The 25,749-nt window shown below is 48.5% G+C and overlaps 1 protein-coding gene across 1 annotated transcript in view; it reads right to left on the reverse strand.

Annotated features, from left to right (window-relative positions):
* Positions 1-25,749, reverse strand: part of SARDH (sarcosine dehydrogenase) — a 101,474-nt gene that overhangs the window by 72,402 nt on the left and 3,323 nt on the right. Inside the window, exons 3-10 of the mRNA XM_074974029.1 lie at positions 24,795-24,973; positions 22,292-22,471; positions 21,003-21,126; positions 20,552-20,652; positions 15,321-15,425; positions 13,652-13,781; positions 3,439-3,525; positions 3,086-3,176 (exon numbers count right to left, since the gene is read on the reverse strand). Coding sequence (XP_074830130.1) covers positions 3,086-3,176; positions 3,439-3,525; positions 13,652-13,781; positions 15,321-15,425; positions 20,552-20,652; positions 21,003-21,126; positions 22,292-22,471; positions 24,795-24,973 — 997 coding nt within the window. The remainder of the gene's footprint in view (positions 1-3,085; positions 3,177-3,438; positions 3,526-13,651; positions 13,782-15,320; positions 15,426-20,551; positions 20,653-21,002; positions 21,127-22,291; positions 22,472-24,794; positions 24,974-25,749) is intronic.

Below are 25,749 nucleotides of genomic sequence, written 5' to 3' on the forward strand. Positions count from 1 at the left end.
GGAAAATTATGCTCTGCTCCCCTGGCAGTTTCAGCTGGTTCTGGTATTCTTCACGTGTTGTGAAATGTTCAGCAGCTGCCACATTCCAGCCAGAGGTGGCTGTCTGTCAGTGGTGGGTGAAGTGACAGATCCACATGTGCCTATGTATGTGAGGCAAATTCACCCTTGGTGTAACTCCATCAAAGCCAATGGAGTTACACAAAGTCACAAATTTTGATCGACATGTTTTTAAAGGGCTTTCGGATCTGTCAAGCTGAAAGCTTCTGTACTCGACGCTGTGTGTGTGCTAAGATTGCGTGATCATTATCAGACATGGAGGGGGAGATTGTCATAGCTGCCTGGACAACTCAAATCCCTTCATTAAATTTCAGAATCTCAGCTGCAGTTTACGGAGATGAGACAAAACAGCAAAGCTCAGATCTGGATTACAAACCCCACACGGCTTTTCGTAAGTGCCCAGCGCCCCTTCTAATATTGCAGCAGGTTCATTCCCAGCATAATGATCTCCATGATCTGTGAGCAGCATACTTCCTAAAGAGGCACCGGCTGCAGGGCTAGGAGCAGGAAGGCCACACACTGTATTTTTCTGCTGTCCCCTGCTGACAGTGAGGTGAACTGTTCCTTTCCACGGTACTAGCCTGGCCCAGTGGGTCTGTGCGGGGTCTGCCTTTTGTTGCGATGTGACTTTTAAAGCTCACGTCTGACAGCTTTTTTTTTTCTTATCATGCCTCTAAAACAACAAACCCAATAAAGTGTAATTGAAAACGAAAAACCAATTACAGAGCCTGCATCTGCGCATTCAAAACCTCATGGCCCATGTCCTGCTGCGGGGGGAAGATAATCTTTCGCCAATTGAAATCGTCACCCCAATTATTAACTAAGAGGATTAGGCACTGCACTAATTGGACAACAGCAACAACACCCAGATATAATTACCCTGTCTTCTCTCATCATTGCAGTCTCCTGGTGTCTGATGGAAGCTGTTTGCACGAAAACGCAATGGAGGAAATGAGATAAACCCAACACGTAAATTCATTAAAGCGATCCAGTGTAATTAATTCCAGCTCTTCAGAGAGACGGGGCAGCTGCCGAGAGACTGGCCCTGTGCACACAGGGAAATCAGAATTGTCAGCCTGCAGACACCCAGTTTTGACTACAAGCCTGCGTAAGCAAAACTACCTCGTAATAACTGGCCCAGCTTGGGCACCCAGCAACATCTAGGAAAGCAGCTCCCATTCATTCACCCAGATGCATAGCCTCCATTTCCATTACACCTCAATCGAATGCAATAGGACCAGCGTTTGAAAAGGGCTTCAATCATGTCTCTTACTTTGCCCCTGCAATTTTCCAGGTGCACTTGATGCCAGTCAGGCATCTAATTACCTGAACTGCCCAGCCCATCAGTTATGCTGTCTCGTGATGCGACATGCATATGTGGGGCTTGAGCATGTTAAAGAGACCTTCTGGCTCCTGAGAGCGCTACACTCCTCCCCACCTTCTCCAAGCCAGACCGCTTACGCATTAGTAAGAGCCCAGAGCCCAGAGCCCAGATCCATCAACTGATGCAGCCAGGGGAATTCAATCCACAGCCTGCTGGTCCACAAGCAAGTACCAGCCCAGCTGAGTCCTCAGACCCTCCCCCCCAGCCCCATCTCTCTATTTATAGCTCTGGTAGGAAAGGTCTCTGCCTGACCTGCCATGTTGCTTTCCACCTGAATATGCATAGAGGGGATGGGAGGGAGCTGGGAAGAAACTGACTTGAAGCCAGACTGAGGAAATCACCTTGTGCAGGCTTTATCTTTCCAGAAACTCTTTCTTTACTTTCAGTAACTGAAAAGGAGTCCAATCCCCCCACACCCCCATTAGAAACCTTTGGCCAGAGGGAATGCAGCACTTTCAGCAATTACTGACACAACAGAAAGATCAGCAAATCCCTGACAGCCCATCCTCCCTTGCACAGTTATATCCCTCCCCTCCCCCCAAGGTTGGGCATGAGGTAAGAGTTTCTATCTCTCTGGAGGCAGAGCAGCACACAGCACATTGCCTCTTGGGTGTGAGAGGATCACACTCCCTAAGGGCACCTGGTCACAGGTGTAACACTCCCGCTTGGTTAGACATGGGCTCAGGCCACCACCTTCAGAACAGGGGTTCCAAACACCCCCAGATTAGGTGGTGTTTGGGATGGGGGCTTTGGTTTGGTCCATTAAAAAGATATGAATGGGGCTATTTGCAAAAACTCGATCCAGTTAGGGGTGGGATTTTAGTGTTGCCAAGGCTTGTGATTGTTTTGAGAGTCTCATGACAAAGGGCGTCGTCATGAAAACCCCAGTTCCAGCAGCCACATAAACACATGAGAATCGGAGCTGTCTTTTTATTTCGAACACTTTCTGGTTCACTCATGTTTGCGGAGCAAAACTCGAAGACATGACCCCAGTGCACCCTCGAGGCTCGCAAACCAAGTGACAAAGGAAAAAACCCTAAAAATCAGGATCGTTTAAAAAATCTCATAATTTTTGAATGTCTGGGGACTGCCCATACTATTTCAAACACCCCTACTATGAATGGGTATCTGGATCTGAGCTTTTCGACTTTGGATCTCTCTCTAATAATGACCACCACTCACCTAAGTACTTCAGTGCTAGGGCTCAAGGATGGCATTGTGGTTAAAGCCCTCGAGTTGGATTCAGAAGATAAGGGCTCAATTCCCTGCTCTGCCCCACCGGCTGTGTGCGATGTTGGGCAAATCACTTAAGATCCCTTTAACCTCTGGTTCCCCTCTGAGATCGATGGAGAGCTCGGTGGTGCAGGCACCCCTTCTCTTGATGTGCACATTCAGTGCCTACCACAACAGAACCTTCCTTTTGGTTGAGTGCTATTGTAAGATAAATAATAATGTGAACAATATGCAATGTTTCCGCCCCAGCTCAATGGGGCTGGATGTGCAGCCACCTCAGCACTCCCAGCTCCTGCCAAGAACCAAAGCAGAACAAAATGCTCCTCCTACACGTGCAGTCTCCTTTAGAACTGACCCGTGATATCTAGCCAGAACAGGGGGGAAACATTCGGGGTTAGGGTAGATACTAGCCTGATATCATAGCCGTACATATCCTTTTCAGGACGCCCGTGAATTATCCAGTGGGCCAATTCCTTCCCACAGCCACCTCCGAGCATCATCCCTGAGCAAAAAGAAAAGGAGGAGAGGACTGTAAGCGGAGTCCGGAAATCAATTTTGGTTGTTTTGAGCCTGATGTGCATTCAAAACGCCCACTGCTTGACCCAGGAAGTGTTTGTGGCACGAATGCAAGATGGGGAGCCCCTTACATCTCCAGCCGGGATAACCCTCTCCTGAGCCCAGTCTTCCCCCTCCATGAAGCTGATGGGGTTTTGCTCTGGCTAAAAGAAAGGAACTTTAACCTTTTTCCTTTGGTCTTGTCTTACCCGCACTATTGAAGCCACAGCCAAGGAAAAAGCCTCGGACTTCTGGCGCTTCCCCCATGAGGGGCTTATGGTCGGCAGTAAACGATTCTAGAATGCAGAAAAGATGACACAACCCATCAATACAGCCCTTACCAGCCACGAGTTCCCCACGCGTTTCAGAGATAGGTCACGCGGCTCCAGAGTGGGGCTTTCAACTGTTCTCTGCTCCCGCTGGAGTCCGTGAGAACAGAGTTAGACCAACATGGCGTGAACTTGAAAATATCACCTCAAGGGTCCCTCTTTCTCCGACATCTCGGGATGTAGAAGAAATCGCTGCTGTCCCCTTGAACAGGGGCATGAATGAGCAGGGATCAAAGCCGAATAGCGCTCTGTTACCATGGTAATGAGCACATGCCATAAGGGCCTGATCCAAAGTCCAGTAAGGTCAGTGGAAAGATTCCCACTGTCTGTGATTGGCTTTGGATCGGGCCCTGTGAACAGAGACGAGGCATGATAATGATTGGTGGAAACAGACAGAGACTGATCGGTACCAGGAGAGACAGGGTCTCTTCCAGAATGTTCCTCCCCCACCCTTGGTGAACCCAGATACATTTTGATGCAACCAAAATAACTCTAGCTGGCGCGGCAACAAGAAGCTAATGTTACAGCCTATTTCAGTGTTTGTCTGGGGGCAAAAGGGGGAAATATCAGGTCAGGAAACAACAGACCCTTTCTTTCAGTGAAAGGCCTGCCCCGAGCTAAAGCCAAACCTCCCCCTGAGCCATGCTAGAGTTTGGTGGGAGATTTCCTTACTCGAAGGCTATCTAGTGCGTTTGGTCTTTGGGAAAGGTGCTAAGCCCCTGGCTTTGCCCAGAAAACCTTCCAGTTCACCTTTTCACCAGAACATTCAGCAGAACCCTGGCATGCTTCTCCAAAGAGCCGGCAGGGGTGGGTGCAGAGGTGATCGCAGAAGGCAGAGATGGAGAAGACCATTTTGATCATTGGCCTATGGGTTAGATTAGACCACAGGCTCAATCCATGCCACTGCCGATGGAGGACTCTTTCCTCCTGGATATTTTCCCAGTACCTTGTCCGCCTAGTTCATATCCCAAGTGATGGAGGTTGCATTGCCTCAATGGGAGACCCCAATGGGCTCAGCCTCTGCAGAGTTTCCCTGATAGTTAGACTTCATTGTTCCCTTTCTTCACCATATCCCATTGATTCTGGTTAATCCCCCCACCTAGGGTGACCAGATGTCCCGATTTTACAGGGACAGTCCCAATTTTTGGGTCTTTTTCTTATATAGGCTCCTATTACCCCCCACCCCCATCCCAATTTTTCACATTTGTCTGGTCACCCCACCCCGGCCCCCCCTTGGTGGTTTCCTGAACAATTCCTCTTTCACAGCATGTTCCTGGCACGGGGCTTTCGAAAGCAAGGCCATCGGCTGCAAGGGCAGGGAAGACCCTGAACAGGAATCTTTAAACATAAAAGGGCCCTTTGTGAAGTGAGATGACTCCTCTAACTAAATTGGCAAATGTGCCAGGAATTATTAATTCCTCCTAAATTATTATTTTAAACAGTCGTCGTTCTCTGGCTGAATCGCATCCAATGCAAGAGATCTGTGTTGCTCCATTAGTCATCTTTCCGAGGGCCGGGCCAGGTTAATGTTATTGTTATTTTCTTTTTATCCTCATCTGTTGCTGCTGGTATGCTTCATGAATTTCAGATAAATACTTCTTTATTAACCTAATGGATTTTAGCTGAACAGATGCCCCGGGCTCCTGTGTTAATGATGTCTCATTCTGCCAATTCCCACTCCAGATAGGGCTGTCAATCAGTACTCCAAAAAAAAAAAAAAAAAAAAAAAGAACCCTATGCTGAGTGGAGGAAAAAAATCTCCACAGGTTTTTTTAAACCTCTGTCTGACAGTTTTCTGACTCAATTTGTCCATCCATTGGGGCATCCGATCCTGGTTTTATGATCCCTTGGGCATCTTTTTGTCCACCAAACAATTTCCAGCTAGTTTAAGTTCTTCTCTCTCTCACTCAAGAGAAAGGAGAAGGGATTTGGGAAGAACCAGTGAATAAGCTCTTTGGGGCAGGGACCATCTCTTTGTTCTGTGTTTGTACAGCACCTAGCACAAGCGGGTCGTGGTCTGGACCACAGTACAGATACATAAATAATAATAAATAATATGGTATTCTTCTTCTTATTGTGTCGGTGCCTAGAGTCCCTGAACAAACCCACATAGAGACAGCCTGTGTGCTAGGATACAGATATTCAGGCCTGTCTGTAAAGGCCTATACTCTAAGAATTTAGGTGTATTCTTATCACTTAGCTAGTTATAGAGGTATAAAAGAAAGAATCAAAATCACTGTCTGCCAGTGTAAGGGGCTTCTCTTACTGTGACAGTCTGAGGCCCTGTTCTTAGGCTAAGGCCTTTGGCTAAGCAGCAGAGGCAGCCATAAGCTGGGAAGCGAACGGTCACCTCCTCACATCCCAAACTAGTCACAGTGAAATAAGGTGCTATTGGGCTGTTAGGAATACAACTCTGTCCTATCACTTCCAGAGAAAGGGAAGTGCCTAGAAGATGTAAAAGGAAACTTAGTTTGATAGCATCCTGTCTGGCAAGAACTCACTTATCAATAGCTGGGGTGTGAAATCCTCACTTCTGTATTGTTTAGTCATTATAGTTCCCACTTTGCTATTGTTTGTCTGTATAACCAGTGGTGAGCTGGAGCCGGTTCGCCGGTTGTTAAATTTAGAAGCCCTTTTAGAACCGGTTGTTCTGCGAGGGAGAACCGGTTCTAAAAGGGCTTCTAAATTTAACCGGCCAAAAGTGGCGCCTTAGGCACCGACTGCATGGATGCTCCAGCCCTGGCGCACCCAAGGGGAAAATTTGGTGGGTGCAGAGCACCCACCGGCAGCTCCCCGCCCCACCCCCAGCCCCAGCTCACCTCCGCTCCGCCTCCTCCCCTGAACACACTGCCCCGCTCTGCTTCTCCGCCCTGCCCCCCAGCTTCCCGCGAATCAGCTGTTCGCACGGGAAGCCGGGGCAGGCTGAGAAGCAGGTGGCGGCTTCGCACTCAGACCCAGGGAGGAGGAGGTGAGCTGGGGCGGAGGGGGCGCAAGGAGGGCCGCCCGCACCGCAGCAGGTAACCCCGGGGTGGGGGGGCGCAGGGGAACTGCTCCCTGCCCCAGCTCACCTCCGCCACCCTCGGCCTGAGTGGGAAGCCGCGGCCTGCTTCTCAGACCTCCCCGGCTTCCCGCCGAACAGCTGATTCGCGGGAAGTGGGGGGCGCGGAGAAGCAGAGCGGGGCGGTGCGTTCAGGGGAGGAGGCGGAGGTGGAGCAGAGGTGAGCTGGGGCCAGGCGTGGGGTGGGGAGCTGCCGGTGGGTGCTCTGCACCCACCAATTTTCCCCGTGGGGGCTCCAGCCCAAGAGCACCCAGGGAGTCGGCGCCTAAGGAGCCACTTTTGATGTGATCAGTGTGGGAGCAGCCGCTCCCCATGCTCCCCCCCAGCTATGCTTCCCTGTCCCTAGGAGCCAGAGGGACCTGCCGGATGCTTCCTGGGAGCTGCCCCAGGTAAGCACTGCCGGGATTCCCCACCTCGCCCCCTGGCAGGTGCCTCTGGCTCTTAGGGGTGGGGTGGGCACCCACTACGGTGGCCCACGAGACCCTCCTGTCTGGTTCTAGGGGCAGTCAGGGGACGGGGTGGATGGGGCAGGGGTCCTGGGGGGGGGCATCAAGGAACATGGGGGGGTTGAATGGAGCAGGAGTCCTGGGGGGCGGGGTGGGCAACGACCCCCTTGTGGGGCGAGGAGGGAACCCGTTGTTAAGATTTTGGCAGCTCATCACTGTATATAACCTCTGTCTGGTTCTGTGATTGTTTCTGTCTGCTGTATAATTAATTTTGCTGGGTGTAAACTAATTGAAGTGGTGGGATATAATTGGTTAAATAATCATGTTACAATATATTAGGACTGGTTAGTTAAATTTCAGTAAAATGATTGGTTAAGGTACAGCTAAGCAGAACTCAAGTTTTACTATATAGTCCACAGTCAACCAAGAACTGTGGGTGGGGGGGGGAAGAGGTGGGGAAATTGGAATCATGTTTTGCTAAAGGGGGAAATGGGAACAGGGAATGGGGGTGGGGAAATTGGAATCATGTTTGGCTAAGGGCAGGAATGGGAACAGGGACACAGGTGTAAGGCTCTGTGGTGTCAGAGCTGGGAAGGGGGACACTAAGGAAGGAAACTGGAATCATGCTTGCTGGAAGTTCACCCCAATAAATAGCGAATTGTTTGCACCTTTGGACTTCGGATATTGTTGCTCTCTGTTCATGCGAGAAGGACCAGGGAAGTAAGTGGATGAAGGAATAAGCCCCCTAACACTGTGCCTCAAAGAACACACAGTTTGATGTGCATCTTAGCATATACAGACAGGGCCTTTCCTCTGGAAGGATCCCAAAACTGGGGGTTTGAAGGGGCTTAGGCATGCAGCTCCTGTTTAACTGCAATGGCATTTGGGCCCCAGCTCCCATAGGCAATGCAAACCCCAGCCTGCGAGCAGAATTCGCTATCTCCCCCACAGAAATCACCCCTGAAATTGAGCCATCTCTGGGGCAAGACGTGTCAGCCGCTCAGCATTGCATGGCGACATAACTCAACCGTTCGAGACTAGGAAAGCCTAGGAATACTGTATCCAACTGTAAAACATAGCAGGCAAAAAGTGGCCCTCCAAACTGGAAGGTAGCCATGCCTCCATGACACCTGTTCTTTTTAAAAAAGCACTACAGGATCTTATTGACCATATGGTCAGGTTCTTTGTTTTGCCTCCTAACAAGCGGTTGAGGGTGTTGGTTCAAGGCTGACTTCTTCTCAATAAGCAGCTCTGATCCAAGTACTGACCTGTGCCTAGCCTGGGAGATCTGATGAGACTACAGCTAAAGGAGGTATGGCTGCAGACAGAGATATTCATGTCATGGAACGGGTGGAGTGGGGGTGGGGCCGGGGGCGTGGGGGGGCCGAGCACCCACGGGAAAGAGGGGAAGTCGGCACCTATGGTTTCAATCATTTCAAAATGACTCAGTTCAATTTTCTTTTTTGAAAACCATCCTTTAGTCTAAATTTATGAACGACCAATCATTTTGATTGAAAAAATTGAATCTTTCTATTTCAAAAGCATCAAGAAACCCTGTTTCAACAATTTCAAAACCCTTTTCTATCCCAAAATTTTCAAGTCGGGACAGTCATTGAAATCGACCCAGTCATTGAAAGTTTCGCTTTCAATGAATTGACAATTTTGGCAAAAAGTGGTTCATCGAAAAATTCCTGGCCAGGTGCTGGGCCCCATACAACTCCAACGTAATGCAAGTTAAGTCCCGTGAATCTGGAGCATGAAAAGCTGAATTCTATCCTCACGGCTACTACTAAGTCCCAGCTAGCCACAGTGATCGGCATGACAAGCATGAGGCCCTAGATGGCATGGATCTGTTCCTATGTGGAGGACAACCCTTGTAGTTGATAAAAAGTTTCTGGGACACAGAAGACTGGTTAAGTGGACTATGCTTGTGCTCTCTGTTCTAAGAACATTTGGACAGTGCTCTCCCTCTGAAACCAGTTCCCGACCCACCCTGTCAAACCCAAGCCACCTTTTGCAAACTGGTTTGTTATGGCCTTGAACTCTATTTTTGCCATTAATGGGGATTTGTCCCCCTCACCCTCAGGAAGCAAAATGGGCTGCAAAACTATAAAGGGGACAAGCGTTTCTTCTATAAAAGATTTACTGCGCAGTGCAAACAACATGCTTTTGCCATGTGTTTGTGCTTTCCAAACCCACCGTGACTTGGCTTTCACAGACAGAATACATGCAAGTTTAAATCCAGAGTGCACGGGGCGTGGGGGAAGGATCATTGAGCCTTTAGAAATTACATTTATTGCGTTACAAATATTGTATATAAAAAAAGTTGGCTTCCTGCAGGAGACCTGGCTTCTCAGTGGAGACTGAGAGCTGCACTTACACCCTGATTTAATCAAAGCTGCGCTTCCCAGGGCCAAGGCATCTACCTTGTAAATGTCATGTTTTATCTGGTTAGGAGCAAGAGATGCGTCCTACTTTCCCTTCGAGCAACTGTGCAGCTCTGTCCCTGTGGGGCTGGAGGGTTTTTCCTTTTAAATACTTCAGTGAAATGAGAGCAGGTCTTTATGGTGCAGGCTTCTCCAGTTAATGCAGAGCAGTCTTGAAATGGAACCTCATAAGCTATTCCTCAGACTCCCATATAGCACTGCACTGTATCTCATTTCAGACTCAATAACCTTTTATATATGCCATGCAGGCACCAGACCTAGAACTGCCAATGGTGCTGGATTTACAGATCTGGTAGATCTTTTCCATCCCTAATGTCTAAAGAATCCAGTCATGCTGCCCTAAGCATACCATGTGGATATTTCTACAAAAAAGATCAGCAATAAAATAGCCATCAGTGTTGACATTTTTAAATGTTGTCACTAGGTTTCAGAGTGAACATCAGATAGCTATACTGCCCCTTCGAGCTATTGTTTCAGGGTGTCTGCACCCTAAGAAGGATAGTGCTTCATCTGGTTGCATATCCTTTCACCTAAAAAGGTTTGCAGCTGCCAGAGCTTTAAACTTTTTTTCCCCCCCAAAAAATAAAAGCTCAAATTCTGAAGAAACTGAGCAGACCCTCATGGTCATGTTCCCAAGGCAGAGCAATCTCCTGATGAGAGCAGATCTGCTATGAACTGGACCAAGAGCAGAGGTGAAAGGTTGCCTAAGAGTCTGATATATGGAGAAGGGTAGGGCATGGGGTATATAGGCCTCCATTCAGGGCTTTGTAGGAAGATGGCTAGCTCTCTTGCTGACTAGAAGACAGACCACAGATGCATGCTGCAGGGATGACCAGGCAAGATGGGTTGGCCCAGCTGTGTTGAATTAAGTCATCCCCTTAGACACTGTCAAAGTCTTCTGAAAAGTCACACTGCCTGAATCTTTGGGGAAAGAGGAGGATGCGATCAGGGAAAGTGCTCTCTGTGCAAGTCTCCAAACCTTGGTTGTGCAAAGCCTTTTCTAAAGCCTTTGTTTAAAACCCCCAACTTTGGGAAGTTGGTCCTGGTCTGGTCACCAGCCTAGATACATTATTTAGACTTCCAGGCACATGCATTTGGACCCTGGCTATTGGACCCATGCACAGCTCAACACCCATTTTCTGCAATGCAGATACCAGGGGTCTGATTTCCAGCCATCACAGTCCCTGCTGAGTATTTAGTATTGCCACCCCATTCCCATGGATACAGCGACGCTCAGATAGCAGAAAGCTTCAATCCAAACCCCTCAATCTGTAGGGGCTGCTGTAGTCTAGTGCAAGGAGTTTGGGCCAAATGTTGGGAGAGCTCCGCGCTACCGCATGACTCTGCCATGGACTTGCTGTGTGACCCTTGGCAAGACACCGCAACTCTGTGCCTCAGTTTCCCCACCTCTAAAAATGGAGATAACAACACTGCTTTGCGATCTAGAGATGAAAAGCACTTAGGGTCTGATTTCCAAAGGCATTTAGATACCTAAAGAAGCAGATAGGTGCCTAGAGGGATTTTCAAAAGCACCTAGGTGCCCAGCTCCATTGATTTCTTATCTGCATCGTTAGGTGCCTTTGAAAAATTTGGCCCTAAGCATGATGATCATTTTCTCTCGGCCCCAGAGCATTATAAGACCCCTGCTGGCACACCCATGTAAAAAACTATCCCTGTGCAGAGTTGAGACGTGAAACGAGCAGCGAGGAAAGAGGTGTGTGCGTGGCGGTATCTACACTACAAGCCCGGTGCACACGCTCGTGGTAGCTCTCACTGAAATCGCGCGAGTGTAAATAGCAGTGTAGCCACAGCAGCATGGGGAGCGGCGGTGGAGGTACGGCTGAGCCGTGCCACCTACAGACCCACTGGCTTCAGGAGGATTTGTAGCCAGCACAGCTCAGCTGTGCCTCTGTTACGGTGGCTACACGGCTCGTCACACTTGCGCCAGCTCAAAGGGCGTTAGCATGAGCACGTGTACACGGCAGGGGAATCTCAACCCTAGCTCTTCGTGTCAACATACCCTAAATGTTGAGCAGTTTCCCCCCCACATTCTTACTTTCCTTACTGAGGTTCTGGAGTCTCTTTTATCCCTTTACTCCTGTATCCCAGGCCCCAGGAAACTGGGATTTTTCCTTTATCCTCTCTGCTGATGACCCCCAATTGGGAATCTGCATTACCAGCTAGTGTTGTATCAGGGTATCCCTTAATCGCAGTGTGGCAAAGCGTTCCCCGACGCCGATCGAATACAGCTGGGAGGTTGGATCTGTCTGAGACCAGTGGTATGCTACCTCAGGCATTGCTCCGAAACACATGGAACGTTCCATCTTGGGGACCATTCTTCTAATGGGGCTGGAACTGAAATGTCTCAATACCCCCTGCCAATGGTTACCCTGCTTCCAGGTAAAGCACCCCAATTCACCTCTCCCTCTTACTCACACCCCTAGATTTGAAGGCATAAATAGGTCCCTCTTTTGCAGCTGCAATCTGGAAAGGTCATGCAAGGTGATGTGCAAAGGGAGTCAAAGCAGCTAGCCACCTTGCAGGATGTGTGTCCTAGATGACCTCTTTCCTAGTTTGTGCCCACAAATCAAAGACCTGGACTTCTATAGTAAGTTATCATAGCTGAGGGTGCAAAATAACTTCACACTTGCAAAAAACAGAGGCCAGTATCTGAAAATCTGGCCTTTAATGTTCAAATCCAGCCGCAGCAAAGTCAGTGGTAAACATGGGTGACATTACTGCACGGCTGCACCCACTTTCTCTGGGATTCGTTTGGCTGCAGACTTTTAGCACCAAAACCACTGAGCAGTGTTGCCCAGAGAATGAGGGAAAAAACCCCACTGAAGTGTAACAAAACTCGTGGGCTATTTTCCTCCCTATAGTAGGCTTCTGCCACCACCTTCAGGAATAGGATATCATTGCATCCAATCCTGTGACGTTCTCCCTTTGTATTCCAACAGGCTTATTTCCTTCGAAGAACAATCGGGTGCAAACAAGAGCCTCCAGGCAGAGGTCCCTTTGGTGTTCACGTGTATTAGCCAGTTCTGCTTCACAAGTCGTGCCTAGCACTTCCCCACTCCACTGCATTTGTATCTCCAGAGGCTCAATGGGACTGGTGTGGCGTTTAGAAATGCTATACATGTCACAGCCCGTCACAGGGCTTCTGAGAAATTCAACCAGCCTGAGATGCTGTATGTACAGTGTAACAAAACCGCCTCAGCCAGGACAGAATCTTCAGTGGAAGCCTAGAGGGCGTGGGACAGCTGTCATGTCATAGGGGCCCTCTGACAGAGATGCTGAGGGGATGGCCAGAACAAGACCAAATTGAAATTCTGGGGCTCCCCTGTCCCATTGCCCCATCCACCTTGAGACTTACATCCCCCAAATCATGACAAGCCAATCTGTGAGCTTTCCAGATCAGACATGTGCGAGAAGCACACTATCCATCATGCCAGGACAGAGCCAGCTCAGCTTTGCTCCAGCTTTTAGTGCCAAGGCAGGTCAACCAAGTCGATAGTACCTCTAATTAGCACTCCCACAAGCTGTTTGAAGCTGAGCAGCTCCCAGGATGTGCCAAATTCTCGCCTGCCTTTGAGCATGTTGAAGGAAAGCTTTCCATTCCAGCCCTGGCAATCTAGAGCCCCACCGCTTGGTAAAAACATGCAGTACAGAGGGGAACTGGCTTTGGGGAAAAAAAAGATTTGATCAATGCACTGGATGATCATGGCAAGCAGTGATCTATAGAGCCATTTCCCACCCCTATCCCTGTGCGATCAGCACATTTTCAGGCTTTCTGCTTATATACAGGGTCTGATCCAAAACCTACTGAAGTCAATGGGAGCCTTTCTGTTGATTTCCATGGGGGCTGGACCAGGTCCACTTTCCATCTCTTTTGTGAGTGTGCGCGTGTGTGTCTTTAAGGAAAAACCAAGGAAGAAAGACATTTTATCCGTTCCCAATTTGTCTCCTTGCGTGGGTGGGAAGGAGAAAGCAAGAGAGACTGATTCATACTAACCCTGCATATAAATATAATCATTGCTAGCTCCAAACTAGGAGAATACATAGAAAAAAATAATCAGCACAGATTCACCAAGGAACAAAGCTGCATTGATGGCATGTGGAATGCACTGTCGAAATATTACCTGGTCCACAGACAGTGGATTTAATTCCGGTTTTCTCCAGCACCGGGACTCTGTTTATTGCACCTTCAATATGCTGCATGAACACATCCCAGTCCAGATCAAAGAGGCCAAAGGCAAATTTCTCAGATACCTGAGGGGAAACAGGAGCCGAGGTACACAGAAGTTAAGTGAGAGAAGATGTTTATTTTATAACAAACACCCCATTCTGACAGCCGCTTAGCGGCTGCTTCCTGTAAGGTGCTGAGTATCTTCATTGCCCAATGAAATCAGTAGGAACGGAGGGGGCTCAGCGCTTCTGGAAAACAGCCCCAAGGGGTGAACTTCTGGCCCTGTTGAAGTCAATGGGAGTTTTGACATTGATTATGGCTCCCAAAATTAGAAGCTGCTTTGGAAACTTTGGTTTCATAGGAACTTATCTGCTAAGCTGTCCAGCCAAGGAGAGAAACTGTGATGCCTAGCTAGTACCTTAACCACCTAAGCTATGAATGAGACATAGGACCAATCAGTTAGAATCACTTTGCATATGGGCTTATTAAAGATCATTGTCCACTTTGTCTTAGGGTAAAACACAAGAAAGAATATCTCATTTTTCCTTGAAAGACAAGCCCATTAACTACTGTAGTAATTGACACATTAAACTCCCCATCCAGTTACTGTGAAAATGGAACACCCCATTCACAGGATATAGGACAGAAGAGGGCTAAGAAGGTTGAAGAAAAAGTTCATCACAAGCCACAGTCATTTACTATCACCTTCACCGTTAATCCCGGAAAGATTTTCATTCGTCCGTTTGGAAGCCTTTCTCCCATTGCAGAGAGGGAGCAAAATCTAATGAAGACTCATGTTACAGGACTACGTCATATCTGGGCAGCCAATTTCCAATCACTACTGCCAGTAAGGAACTCACTCGGCACCATTTGATCCAGGAGAAAGGGTGGTAGGACTCAGGAACTCTAGGTTCAATTTCTGTCTCTTCCTATGTGACCTCGGGCAAGTCACTGTATCTCTTTGAGCCTCAAATCCCACCCTGCAAAGCCGGCATAATAGTACTTTCTGTCACCCAACCTTTGCCAGGTCTACTTGGCACATGAGCTCTTTGAGCAGCCACTATCCCATACTATTGGTGAACGGGGCAACAGGGCCCCGTTCTTAGCTGGGGTCTCTGGCTGCTATTGTGAAACAAACAACAAATAATTCGGCGGTCTCCTTCTCAGACATGCCGCTTTGTGGAGAGAAGGCAGAGGGGGCAGGAGGAGATGGTCGCATTTTTGTACTTTGAGAAGGATGGAAGAGGTCTTAGAGGCAACACCTGAGTAAGGGCCCAAGCTAATAAACTGAAGGGAAGACATGCCTCTCGTGGCTTGCCCAAGGTCAGAGACAAGGACCTATGGCAAAGCAGGGAATTGAACTGTGATCTCCCAAGTCCCAGGCTAGTGCCGTAACCACTAGCCCATCCTTCCTCTCCCACCCAAACAGAAGAAGCTGTCAAATCCCCTCTCCCTCTGAGTCCTGCTGAACCCAGCTCTGTCTTAATGCAAAGGGTCCTCATTTCATGCACCCTGGCACATAAGCAAGAGAGCTAAGGAGCTCATTTCAGCGCCGACTTTGTCAAAACGGCTTTCCTGGTAACGTGCTTTATTTCCTATGAAAACCTCTCAGCACCGCTCACCTCCTCCCAGAATATTGGATTTGACTCATATCCGCCCACGGACAGGGCATCGCCTTGGAGACGGAGATACACCGAGGCGTCGTGATCGCGAACGTTCGGCATATTCTAAACAGAGGTAGAAAGGAACATCATCAAAGCGGGGCAGGAGGGGTAAAGCGCACAGGCTCACAGTCACCTGGGATGCTTCTGCCCTTGTTCCAACAGTGCACCCCAAGCTGAATGGCCATCTTCTTCCCCGCAGCTGCCTTGCCAGATGGCCACTGTGGAGTGTCATTATAAACATAAGGGTGCAGGTTACCAGGCTGTTTATTCTCCATCCAGGAGAATCCAACCCTGCTGGAATCACTAGCAGCTCCTCTGCATTTCCCCCAGCACAGAAATCCCCTAGCACCTCCTCACCAAGAGGCACAGTGCACCCAGCTCCTCCCTGTGTGTCCCACTGCGAGACTTGCCAGCGGTCAGGCCTCGGAGCTCAGGGCTAGTGGAGGAAGGAAGAAGCCAGTCCTGGTGGTTCGCTACCTGCCCCACTTCTGGCTCCCCACTCCCAGGAATCCCACATTATTCCTAGCCCTCCCACCTGCTCACCATTCTATTGTCCCGTGTGGGGTTTATCCGGCTTCCTCTGCCCCCTGCTGCTGGCATCAGCACCCCGATGCTCCAGGCCCAAGGAAAATCTGCTCAGAATGGGTGACCAGTGACCAATGAGAGGCCCAAGAAGGCCAGTTAAGAATCCTCTGTCCAGCCCAGCTCTGTCCCTGAGCAAAAGCAACGACGCTTTCTAGCTCTAAGAAAGCTTGGATCCAAATGTGGCTGGGGCTGTATTGAGGCTCACAAGGGCTGGGCAGGCAAAAGCGATTTGTTTTAAAGCATCTAAGCCTTTGTTTTTAAAAGGACCCCACTGACTCTGCAAACAAGCAGCGAAAAGAAAAGAACTGGCTGTAGCAGGTCACAGACAATTAGTTTCAGTGCTGGGCCCTTTCTAAGCTGCTGCTTTGCACAGGCTGGAAAACGTGGTTCTCCTGTGCCTCAGAGAAGTCAGAGCCCTGCTTGACAGCACCGCTCCAACACCAGCAGAACAAGACTAGCGGCAGACATGATACGAGCAATGCACCGAGACATCCTCCCCGCACACGCTGCCCACGGGCACAGGGGGCTAAACAGCTGCAGAAGAACTGGAGGTGCTAATATGTTTACATGGGCCGAGTTTAATTCACTAAACAGATCTGCTGTGCGTCCCAGCCCCAGACCAAGAGCATGAGCTACGGGGCGCTGAAATGCAAGCTGATTTCCGTATGGGTCTGAACAAGACTGAAGTATAACCATCTCTGAATGCATCCGATGAAGTGAGCTGTAGCTCACGAAAGCTTATGCTCTAATAACTTTGTTAGTCTCTAAGGTGCCACACGTACTCCTTTTCTTTTTGCGGATACAGACTAACACGGCTGTTACTCTGAAATCTAAAAACCAAATTTACCCTACCTCCACAAAAGAGTGACTGTGGAAGCAGACAAGATTGCACTTGTGTAGTCATTTGAAGACAGTAATAATGCCTAGCTCTTATCCTCAGTAGATCTCAAAGCACGTGCAATGGAAGTCATAGTATCATTATCCCCATTTTATAACTGGGGAAACTGAGGCACAGCGATTTGCCCAAGGTCACCCATCAGGCCAGAGTCAGGAACAGAACACAGGTCTACTGAATCCCAGTCCAGTGCTGTATCCCCTAGGTCACGCTGAGTTAACTGATGTGCTTGTATAGGGCCTAGTGCAAGGGGGTTCCAATCCTCTTGGGGCCACCATTCAGATAATAAGGCCTGAAATCAATAGGATGGAGCAGAGATGCTACAGACATTCTCAGGAGGAGAACTGGCAGGCCCGTGTGTTTTGATCCACGTTAAAAGGAAAAATGATTTCTCTCTTACCCCACCTACACAACAAGATGAAACAGTACAGCAGCCAAGACACTAATACATAGTTAAAGAATAATATCGACTTTAACAACATAGCATGAAAATATTTAAGTTACACGAATGGAATTATTGTAGGGTCTTACTGTATTTTTCACTGATAAATTAATAATCAGCATTTCAACAAGAGGCACTGCGGTTAGTGGATAGGCCTCTAGCCTAGCAGTCAGGAGACCTAGGTTCTATTATCCACTCTGCCACCGACTTGTTATACAACCTTGGGCAAGTCACTTGAGGTTTTTCCTCTTCTACTCATCTATTTAAGTTGCAAACTCTTCAGGGCAAGGATTGTCTCTTACTATATCTCTGTGCAGTGCCTAGCACAGTGGGGGCCCAGTTTTGGGTCAGGCTGGTAGATGCTACTGCAGTATAAAAAATAATATCGTTAAATGGCACTTTTTAAAATCAACTGTCAAAGAGTCAAGGTGTAGGGGGAAAACAGATGGGTTGCACAGAAAATTTAATACAAAATTACTCTAAAAATCTATAGGCCACAAATTAATATCACCTCCTTTTGTATGGTTTCAAACACCCTTACAGAATTCCAAAGCATAGAAATGTCTCTGAAATTTCGCAGGATGGTTCAAAAATATTTAGAAAACTGTATCATTTCCTTGGCAGGGCTGCAGGACTTTCCATAAAGGCTGTTTACTAAGATGAAACACAGTTACCTGGGGATATCTGGACTCCTTTATCAAACACAAAACACCAGAGCCCAGAGGGTAATTCTGCTATGAAAGGTGGGGAAAAAAAGAAACAGCGTCCTGTGTTAAAATATTCGTAAATATTAAATAGAATGACAGTAATGTATTAAATTACTGAATATTGATTATTTGTATCTTCACAGTGCATAGGTGTCCCACTCATGGACCCCGACCCCAGTTTGCAAGAAGAGGCAGTCTGGCATAACGCACAGGCCAGATTGGGACTCAGGACTGGGTGCTATTCCTGGCTCTACCAGTGGCCTGCTGGGTGACCCTGGACAAGTCACGTCAACGGTCTGTGCCTCAGTTTCCCCTTCATCATGAGAGCGATGTCCTCTGTAAAGTGCTTTAAGATCTCCTAGTGCAGAACCCTTGATAAAAGCATGGCATTCTTAACATTAAAAATATGTGAATAATGCAGCAGCATTTAGGCCCTGATTCAGCAAAGCATTTAAAAACATGCTTGGCTTTAAGCACATGTTTAAATCAACCCCTGTTCAGCCTAGCACTTAGGCATGTGCTTAAATCCCACAGAAGCCAGAGGGAGAATGACTCTCCCCTTTCACACTTTGGGTCAAATTCTGTCTTAAACGACCCTTCTTGCAGCTCCCGTGAAATTGGTGGGATGCAGCATGGGGTAGGACTGGCCCGTTTCTTCTAGGCATGTACTGGCCCGTTTCTTCTAGGCATGTACGTGGTATGGAGGGGTCCCTCCTGCATGTCCTTACGTTTGAAGCCAGTCAACATTCAGGGATTCCATAAACTCTTCCTTTGAAATACTCCCTTTGCTGCATAGTGCTCATGCTGCCCAAGAGCATCATCTAGCTGCAGGCCGAGGAATGAAACTTTTCCAAGGCGACATTTGTTTCTGAAATGCTACAGGCAGATGTGCTGAGATGGGGCAGTGAGATCTCTGACAACAATTCCAGCGGCAAAGAACAGTAGGGTTCCTCTCCCACAGCCCTGACCCGGGGGAGGGGAGGGGGGTGTAGAAATAGGCAATGTGCTCTTTCATGCAAGGAGACGGCTCAGAGGGGCAGTGGCTTCATTAAGCTTAGCCAGGAGCAGTGAGAGAAGTACCCAGATGGCATCACAGCGGCAGGGGTGTTGAGCAGCACAAGTGGGGATGTCGGGCAAAACCACAACGGACCAGTACTCAAAAAAGCTAGTGTGGATAGACTCACGCCTGTCCTGCCCGACCAGTTCAGTTACCAACAGCCCACTGCCGTGGGGATGGGCATGGTGCAAGAACGGAGAGAATGCAACAGAATTTTCGGGTCCAGGCAGGCTCCCAAGAGCAGAGCTGATCAAACTGTGTAAGTTAGCTGACAGATGTAGCCTTTTTGCCTCCAATCACATATTACCCGCAAACAGGTCGAGCCTTTTATTAGCTTGTTCATTACACACAATGGCGTCACAGCACAGCTTTGCTCTAGAGAAAGTTTAGGGTGACCAGATCTCCAGATTTTATCGGGACAGTTCCAATATGCGGGGCTTTGACTTATATAGGCACCTATTACCCTCCTTCCCCTGTCCCGATTTTTCACACTTGCTCTCTGGTCACCCTATGTGGGTTAGGACATTTTGCCCAAACCAGGAAAATAGTTTCCATGGATGTTTTTGCGTGTTTCCCCTAGTTTGTCACCAGTGCTATTCAGTGCAAGATCATTTTAACCAATGGATTATTTGTAAACCTGGTGCTATTTGGCACTAGACAGCCATGTGCTGTGTATCTGCTGCTCAGATTTGCTATTTCCATTGTACGGCCGGTCACCTAAAGTCACCTGGTGTTGTTCCCATTTCAGATTGGTTGGTCTAAGCTTTATCAACCAGAGGAGCCCCCCTTTCTGCCTGCAGATTATCTGTGAACATTCAGATTTGTTCAACGAAACTACGGTTTGAACAACAACAGTGGGTGAAATAGCCCTTGGATGTACACACTGAGTATGTGTGTCCTGCAATCTGAGGTGTGACTGCAGCCCGGGGAGACATACCTGCACTCGTAGGGCAAAATACAGCACGCCGGGGATCTCGGGTACATACTCCCATTGCTATCCTGCACTGAAGCCCCTGCAGTCACATCTACTCTGCTCCACTTAGGAGCGCAAGCATGGCTGCGTCTACCAGAGCGGCAGTCACACCTCAGATTGCAATACAGACATATCCAGTGATTCACAGCACTTCTGCTTTCAGGGGCTATTCCTGTGAGTAGGACCTCACTCCACCTCAATGTCCATGGCTAGCCAGATAAAAGGGGCCAGGGATGCAAGCTAAGCCCAAGAGTAGGCTTCATTGGCAAGATTATTCACAGATGTTTTGTCACTATATTCCCCAAGGAGAGCGTCTCCTAGAGAAGATGGGACCCACAAAGCCACCTCTAGGAAAGGAAAGCAGGTTGGATGTTATGGAGAAAAAAGCGTCCCAGATCATACAAGCGTTTGTGAAAACCAGGAGACCCTCCCACAATTTCTGAATCAAGTCCCCTCCTGAAAGCGCCCCCAGCACATGCCCCTGTCTGATGACAAACCCTCCAGTTAGAGAGGAAGAGCAATGAACTGACCTGAATGCCCTCTATCCGCTCCGTCACCACGTATGCATGATGCATAGCCACCAGGGGCACGTTTACACCAGCCATCTGGCCCAGGGCTCGGGCCCACACTCCTGTCGTAAAAACAAACCACCGCTCGGTGAGTGACCACAGCCAATGCCTCTGGCCACTTCTGGAACGTATGAGGAGCTGCGCCAGAGACCTGAGGCTCAGAGTCCAGAATGCTGCCCCCTAATGTGTGGAAACAGGGAGTTAACAAGGCCCTTTGGCTCAATGTTACACACAATCAAAAGCTGCATTCATCTGGCATCTTTCCCCTCCCTGAGCACAGACATGGTGAACCAAAGAATGCCTCACTCAAAGATTGGACAAAGTCTCCTAATTGTTGGGACAGGAAGGACTAGTATCCCCATCAGATTATGCCGAGTGGCAGGGCTGTAGCTATGTTACCTTGATTTCCTACCTGCACAGTTCACCACACAGGGAGTCTGGATGATCCCATAGTTTGTTTCCACCGCAGCTACCCTTTGCACACCCAAGTCATCGGCTCTGACCTGAATACCGGTCACTGGGCAACTCTCTATTACCTGGAGACAGCGAAAGAGAAGCACAGTGACATCCCCCTGGGGTTTGAATGTTAAGGGTTGAACTCATAATACCAAATGAGTAACCCAGCTCTCCTGAGAAGAGCACACATTGTGAGTTCATTGGCAATTTTGAAAAAACTCACAATAAAAATTGTTTCAGGTCCTGCTGAAAATGAAAATTTTCAGCGAATCGAAAAAGCTGAAAACATTTACAGTACAGATAGAACGAAAGAATTTGTTTCCTTTTTGACCATTTTTGAATTTTAAAAAATTAAATTAAAGGAAATTTTGAAGCAAAAAGTCATTTCAAGTTAAAAAAATCAAAATGTTGTGGTTCAAAAATGTTGAAACAAAAAGATTTGTTTTTTTGGGGGGGAGGGGGGTTTGAAATGAACAATGAATTGAAACCGACACAAATTTGCAAAATGTTTTAGCTGAAAAATTTTGCGGAGCTCTACTCTGAAGATGCAGGCCAGTGGCTTCGGCCCAAGGTTCTCCTTCCCAGCAGGGGAAATGTTAATCCAAACATAGCGCTGTCATTTTTTTTTTTTAAACTTTCATAAAAACCATTCCTATTACTGCAAGGGAATTAAATTCCCCTCTTTAATTTTGGGCTTAAACTGCCTCTCAGTGGCCTTTTAAGGTAATTTTAAATCTCAGAGAACTATAATTATCAATTTGTTTTGTGGTTAGCACGGAGGAGCCCCAGTCACGGACCAGGTGCTAGGTGCTGTACAAACACAGATCCAAATGTTGGTCCATGCCCCAATGAACTTGCTGTATTTTACCCCTCACCAACAACTTGTTTTTCACGATGTAGCTGTTTTGGTCACATATCCTTTTCCCATTTTCCCCCCTCCTCTTTACTTCCCCAGTTCCTATGGCTCTATGCCAAAACCACGATCTCTGATGAGGCATGGCTGGGACTCCCTTCAAAGTCAGCCAGCGGCACACCCAATCTGCCAAAGGGGGCCGCTGTTAAACAGAACAAGGCAATTCTGAAACAGATCTGGCTTTGAGAATGGTGGAGGCTGGGAACTGCAGGAAGCCAAGGATCAAGGGGGGAGGAGGGAAAATGTACAGAGAGAGAACGTCTGGCTGAATTTGAGAGTTGTGAAAAGCTACAATGCTCAGACACCCACCCAAATGTGCAATAGTCAATTACCAAAGCGCCTCTGGCAGCAGCTGCCCTGGTGAGGGTTGTACAGGTGCCAGCAGGATCCATTGTGCCATCCTTAGGAACGTAAAGTGTGCCATAAAGATCATCCACGTTCATCAGTGGGTACAGGTCCTTGGTTTCTGCAGGGGACAGGACGTACGATTCTATGCCATAGACCTTACCCAGCTACAAACGAGACACGAGAACAGGTGTATTAATGCAGACAAGACAGCGTGGTTTGGCATCTCTGCAAAACAATCAACAATGTGAAGAAACCACAGGGGCGCACCTGCGTCCCAAATAACTACATGCAAACATGCCAGGCCTAACTACATACGCACTGATAATCTAACTGGGTTTTGGTGGATTCCCAAAACACAGTACATGGTGAACACCTTTAGAGGGCTCAAACTATTTAAAGGGACGTTACCCTAGTCCTATACAAGTAAGCGGTGCAATTGGAAATATGATGCTGTACTTAATGGCAATGGGCAGTGGACAGGTTTCATTTTGCAAAGCCCAGATCAGGGATGCATTAGATCCGAGAACCTTTTTCCTGAGTCCCCAAAGCTGGGTATGGTGGAGAGAGGTCTAGTGTCATGTAATCGGTCTTTATTGTGACTCTTTGAAATCAAATGCTAATGTGCTTACTTCCCAGCAGAAAAAGGCAAGAGGACTGGCTGGGTCTGTGTATCTCTCTGCTGCTTTGGGAGGAGAATACAGCTAGGGTGACCAGACACCAAATGTGAAAAATCGGGACGGGGGTGGGGGGTAATAGGAGCCTATATAAGAAAAAGACCCAAAAATCGGGACTGTCCCTATAAAATCGGGACATCTGGTCACCCTAGATACAGCATTATGATCAGCAGTGAAACCAGACTTCACGGCTAATCCTGCATGGAGAATCCCTTTCACTTTGTGAGTGAGACCAGTGTTCAGATTCAACTGAATCTCAAGGACCCCTCTACTAAGTAAGAGGCCATTATCATAAAGGCTGCAGTAGCCACCATGCATGGTTTACTGGCCAGGGCAATCCCTCAGCTAGAATCTCAGCACATGCCTGTATCACTTGGGACAATAAGGTCTGTGTGGGCTCTGCCACCAGGATCACAAGGTGATCTACGGCCAACCTCCTCTCTCTGGGTCTCTTTTTGGGTACATCTCCACTGTCGCTGGGCACTTCCCAACTGGGGTAGCTGGACCTGCACTCACTTTGCTCGAGCCAGCGTGTGACAAAGATCATTGTAGCTGAGGTAGCATGGGTGATGGCAGCTTGGGCCAGCGGCCCCAGTACAGACCTGCTGTCTGGTGAGTTTATACTCAGGCAGCTAGTCCAGCTACGCTGCTATTTTTAGCCCCCTCACTCAAGCAGAGCTAGCGCGTGTCTGGGTATCTGGGTTGGGAAGCATGTTTCCAGCGGCAGTGGAAACGTACCCTTTGATCCCCTTTCCCACCTCCCTCCTTCCTGGCAGCTACTGACACTGCATTATCTTTCTTCTACAGGGGCAGGATCTACTGCATCCAAAGCCTGTTGAAATCAGGGGAGACACTCCTGGGCTTTGGATCAGGGTTTCAGAACCTGCCAGCAAGGCTGCTCCATGAATGATAAGTAAGGCCACGTTTAACTTTCCAAGCGGGGTGGAAAAATGAGCTGTTTAAATAAACAGCAATCACCCCAATCAGGACTGATGGATAAAATTTCCCTCTGTGTCATGGGGAGAACTGGGCTCTCCGTGCAGCAGAAGATAAATAGTTGGCTGATGAAAGGACTGTCCTGTTTTGATGCTGCAAGTCAAAGCAGCCGAGTTGAAGATTGACGCAGCGGGTTCCCTGTGACATGGTAGAAGACAGGATCCATCCCCTCCCTCACACTACCCCGTTTTCTAAGGGGCATGGATTTTCTCCATAAATATTGCACAGACATTTAAACAGGTTGCTCTTTTTACTTTAGGGACTAAGGCCTTAGTCCTAATCTTCAAAGCAATCAATGGATCAGACCCAGTTGCATTTGAGGCTGCATTTCAGTCTATTAACTGCTCTTCTGGGACATAGGAGAACACAAAGCCCTGGCTAGCCTAGACCAACGCATGTTACAGCCAGGGATAAGACATTCTCGGTAGAGTGGATAGGGCTATTGAACAAACATCCAGAGGAGATTAGAAGACTCCAGAGTCTGTCCATCCGTAGAACAACACTTCCCCTTTTCCCGCATAACCAGAACAACTTTCACATCAACCACCTACAGCCACCATGTCCTGAAAAATAACTGTCCAAAGCAGAGCTTTCGATAACCCACTAAGAGCCAGAGACGCCAAGAAGTCCACTAAGGATTTCGCTACTGCCAATCTCTTTGCATGGAAGGTGTTCAGATACCATGGTGATGGGCGGCAGTACAAAATCCTTCGGCAACTAGACCCTCTAGTCTAGCTAATGGGTAGCACCAGCCCTGATTCGGTGATCTGTGAATAAGTAGAAGGAGAAGGAAGGAGATGAGGAGATTCCCGCTTACAGACATGAGTCTTTTGTACTCGTCCAGCCGCTGCTTGTTGGAGGCGATGAAGAGCCCGCCATTCTGAATCCATCCCGTGTGCAGACCTGTCTCCTCCTCCAGATCTTTGCTGACCACGTTGCGAGTATGAGCCAGCAGCTCCACTTCCACATCACTCGGACGCAGCTGCCACAGCAGACCTGGGAAAACCACAGAAGTTCCAGTAGACTCTGGCTTCCCCTCCCCATTCCAACCCTACCTTACAAGCCAAGCAAACAAACAGGTCAACTGTGAGAATAGCACAACAGGTGTTTTAGCAATAGCAACATCTGGCCTAGATGTAACCCACGCTGTGCTTTGCTGGCTCCCTCTAGGAGCTAGACCACATAAAGGTCTCCATCTACCACCGCCTATGGATCTCTTAGCTCACACAGTAGAGGCTCACACTTTCAGGTCCAGAGGTCAAGGGCTCAATTCTTATTGCTGACGACCCACTCAGTAGCCAGGTGTAACAAGTGAGGGTCCATTCAGGCACCAAGCACACAAGCTAGGCTTTATCATCACCGTGACATGAGCTCGGTGTCCCACTTCAAGGCAGGGGGTTCAGCAGCACCCCCAGCTTCCCTTGTTCCAGCACCTATGCAGAGTGGGGCAGCTGCCAGCGGGGCCAGGGACTATCAGAAGGAGGCTCCTCAGTAGTCTGGCACAGGCCTGCCCAAGGAAGGACCCAGAGGCCCGCCATGGGGAGTGGGGGTAAGACTGCTGGGCAATAGCAAAAGGGGTGTTTCTTTCCCCTCTACCCTACGAGGTGGGGAGGAGAAGGCCAGACTTCTGGAGGCCCATGTTGTCAGGCTTGGCGATACTCCTATATAGGGTCAAGGAGTAGCGAGCTGAGGCCTGAGAGACTTGGCTCTTAAAGGGCCAAGGTACCATAATAACCCCTTAGCTGAGAGCTGAAGGAACAATTCCTTTCCCA

The sequence above is a fragment of the Natator depressus genome, chromosome 16 (assembly GCF_965152275.1).
Source record: "Natator depressus isolate rNatDep1 chromosome 16, rNatDep2.hap1, whole genome shotgun sequence".
Taxonomy (NCBI): domain Eukaryota; kingdom Metazoa; phylum Chordata; order Testudines; family Cheloniidae; genus Natator; species Natator depressus.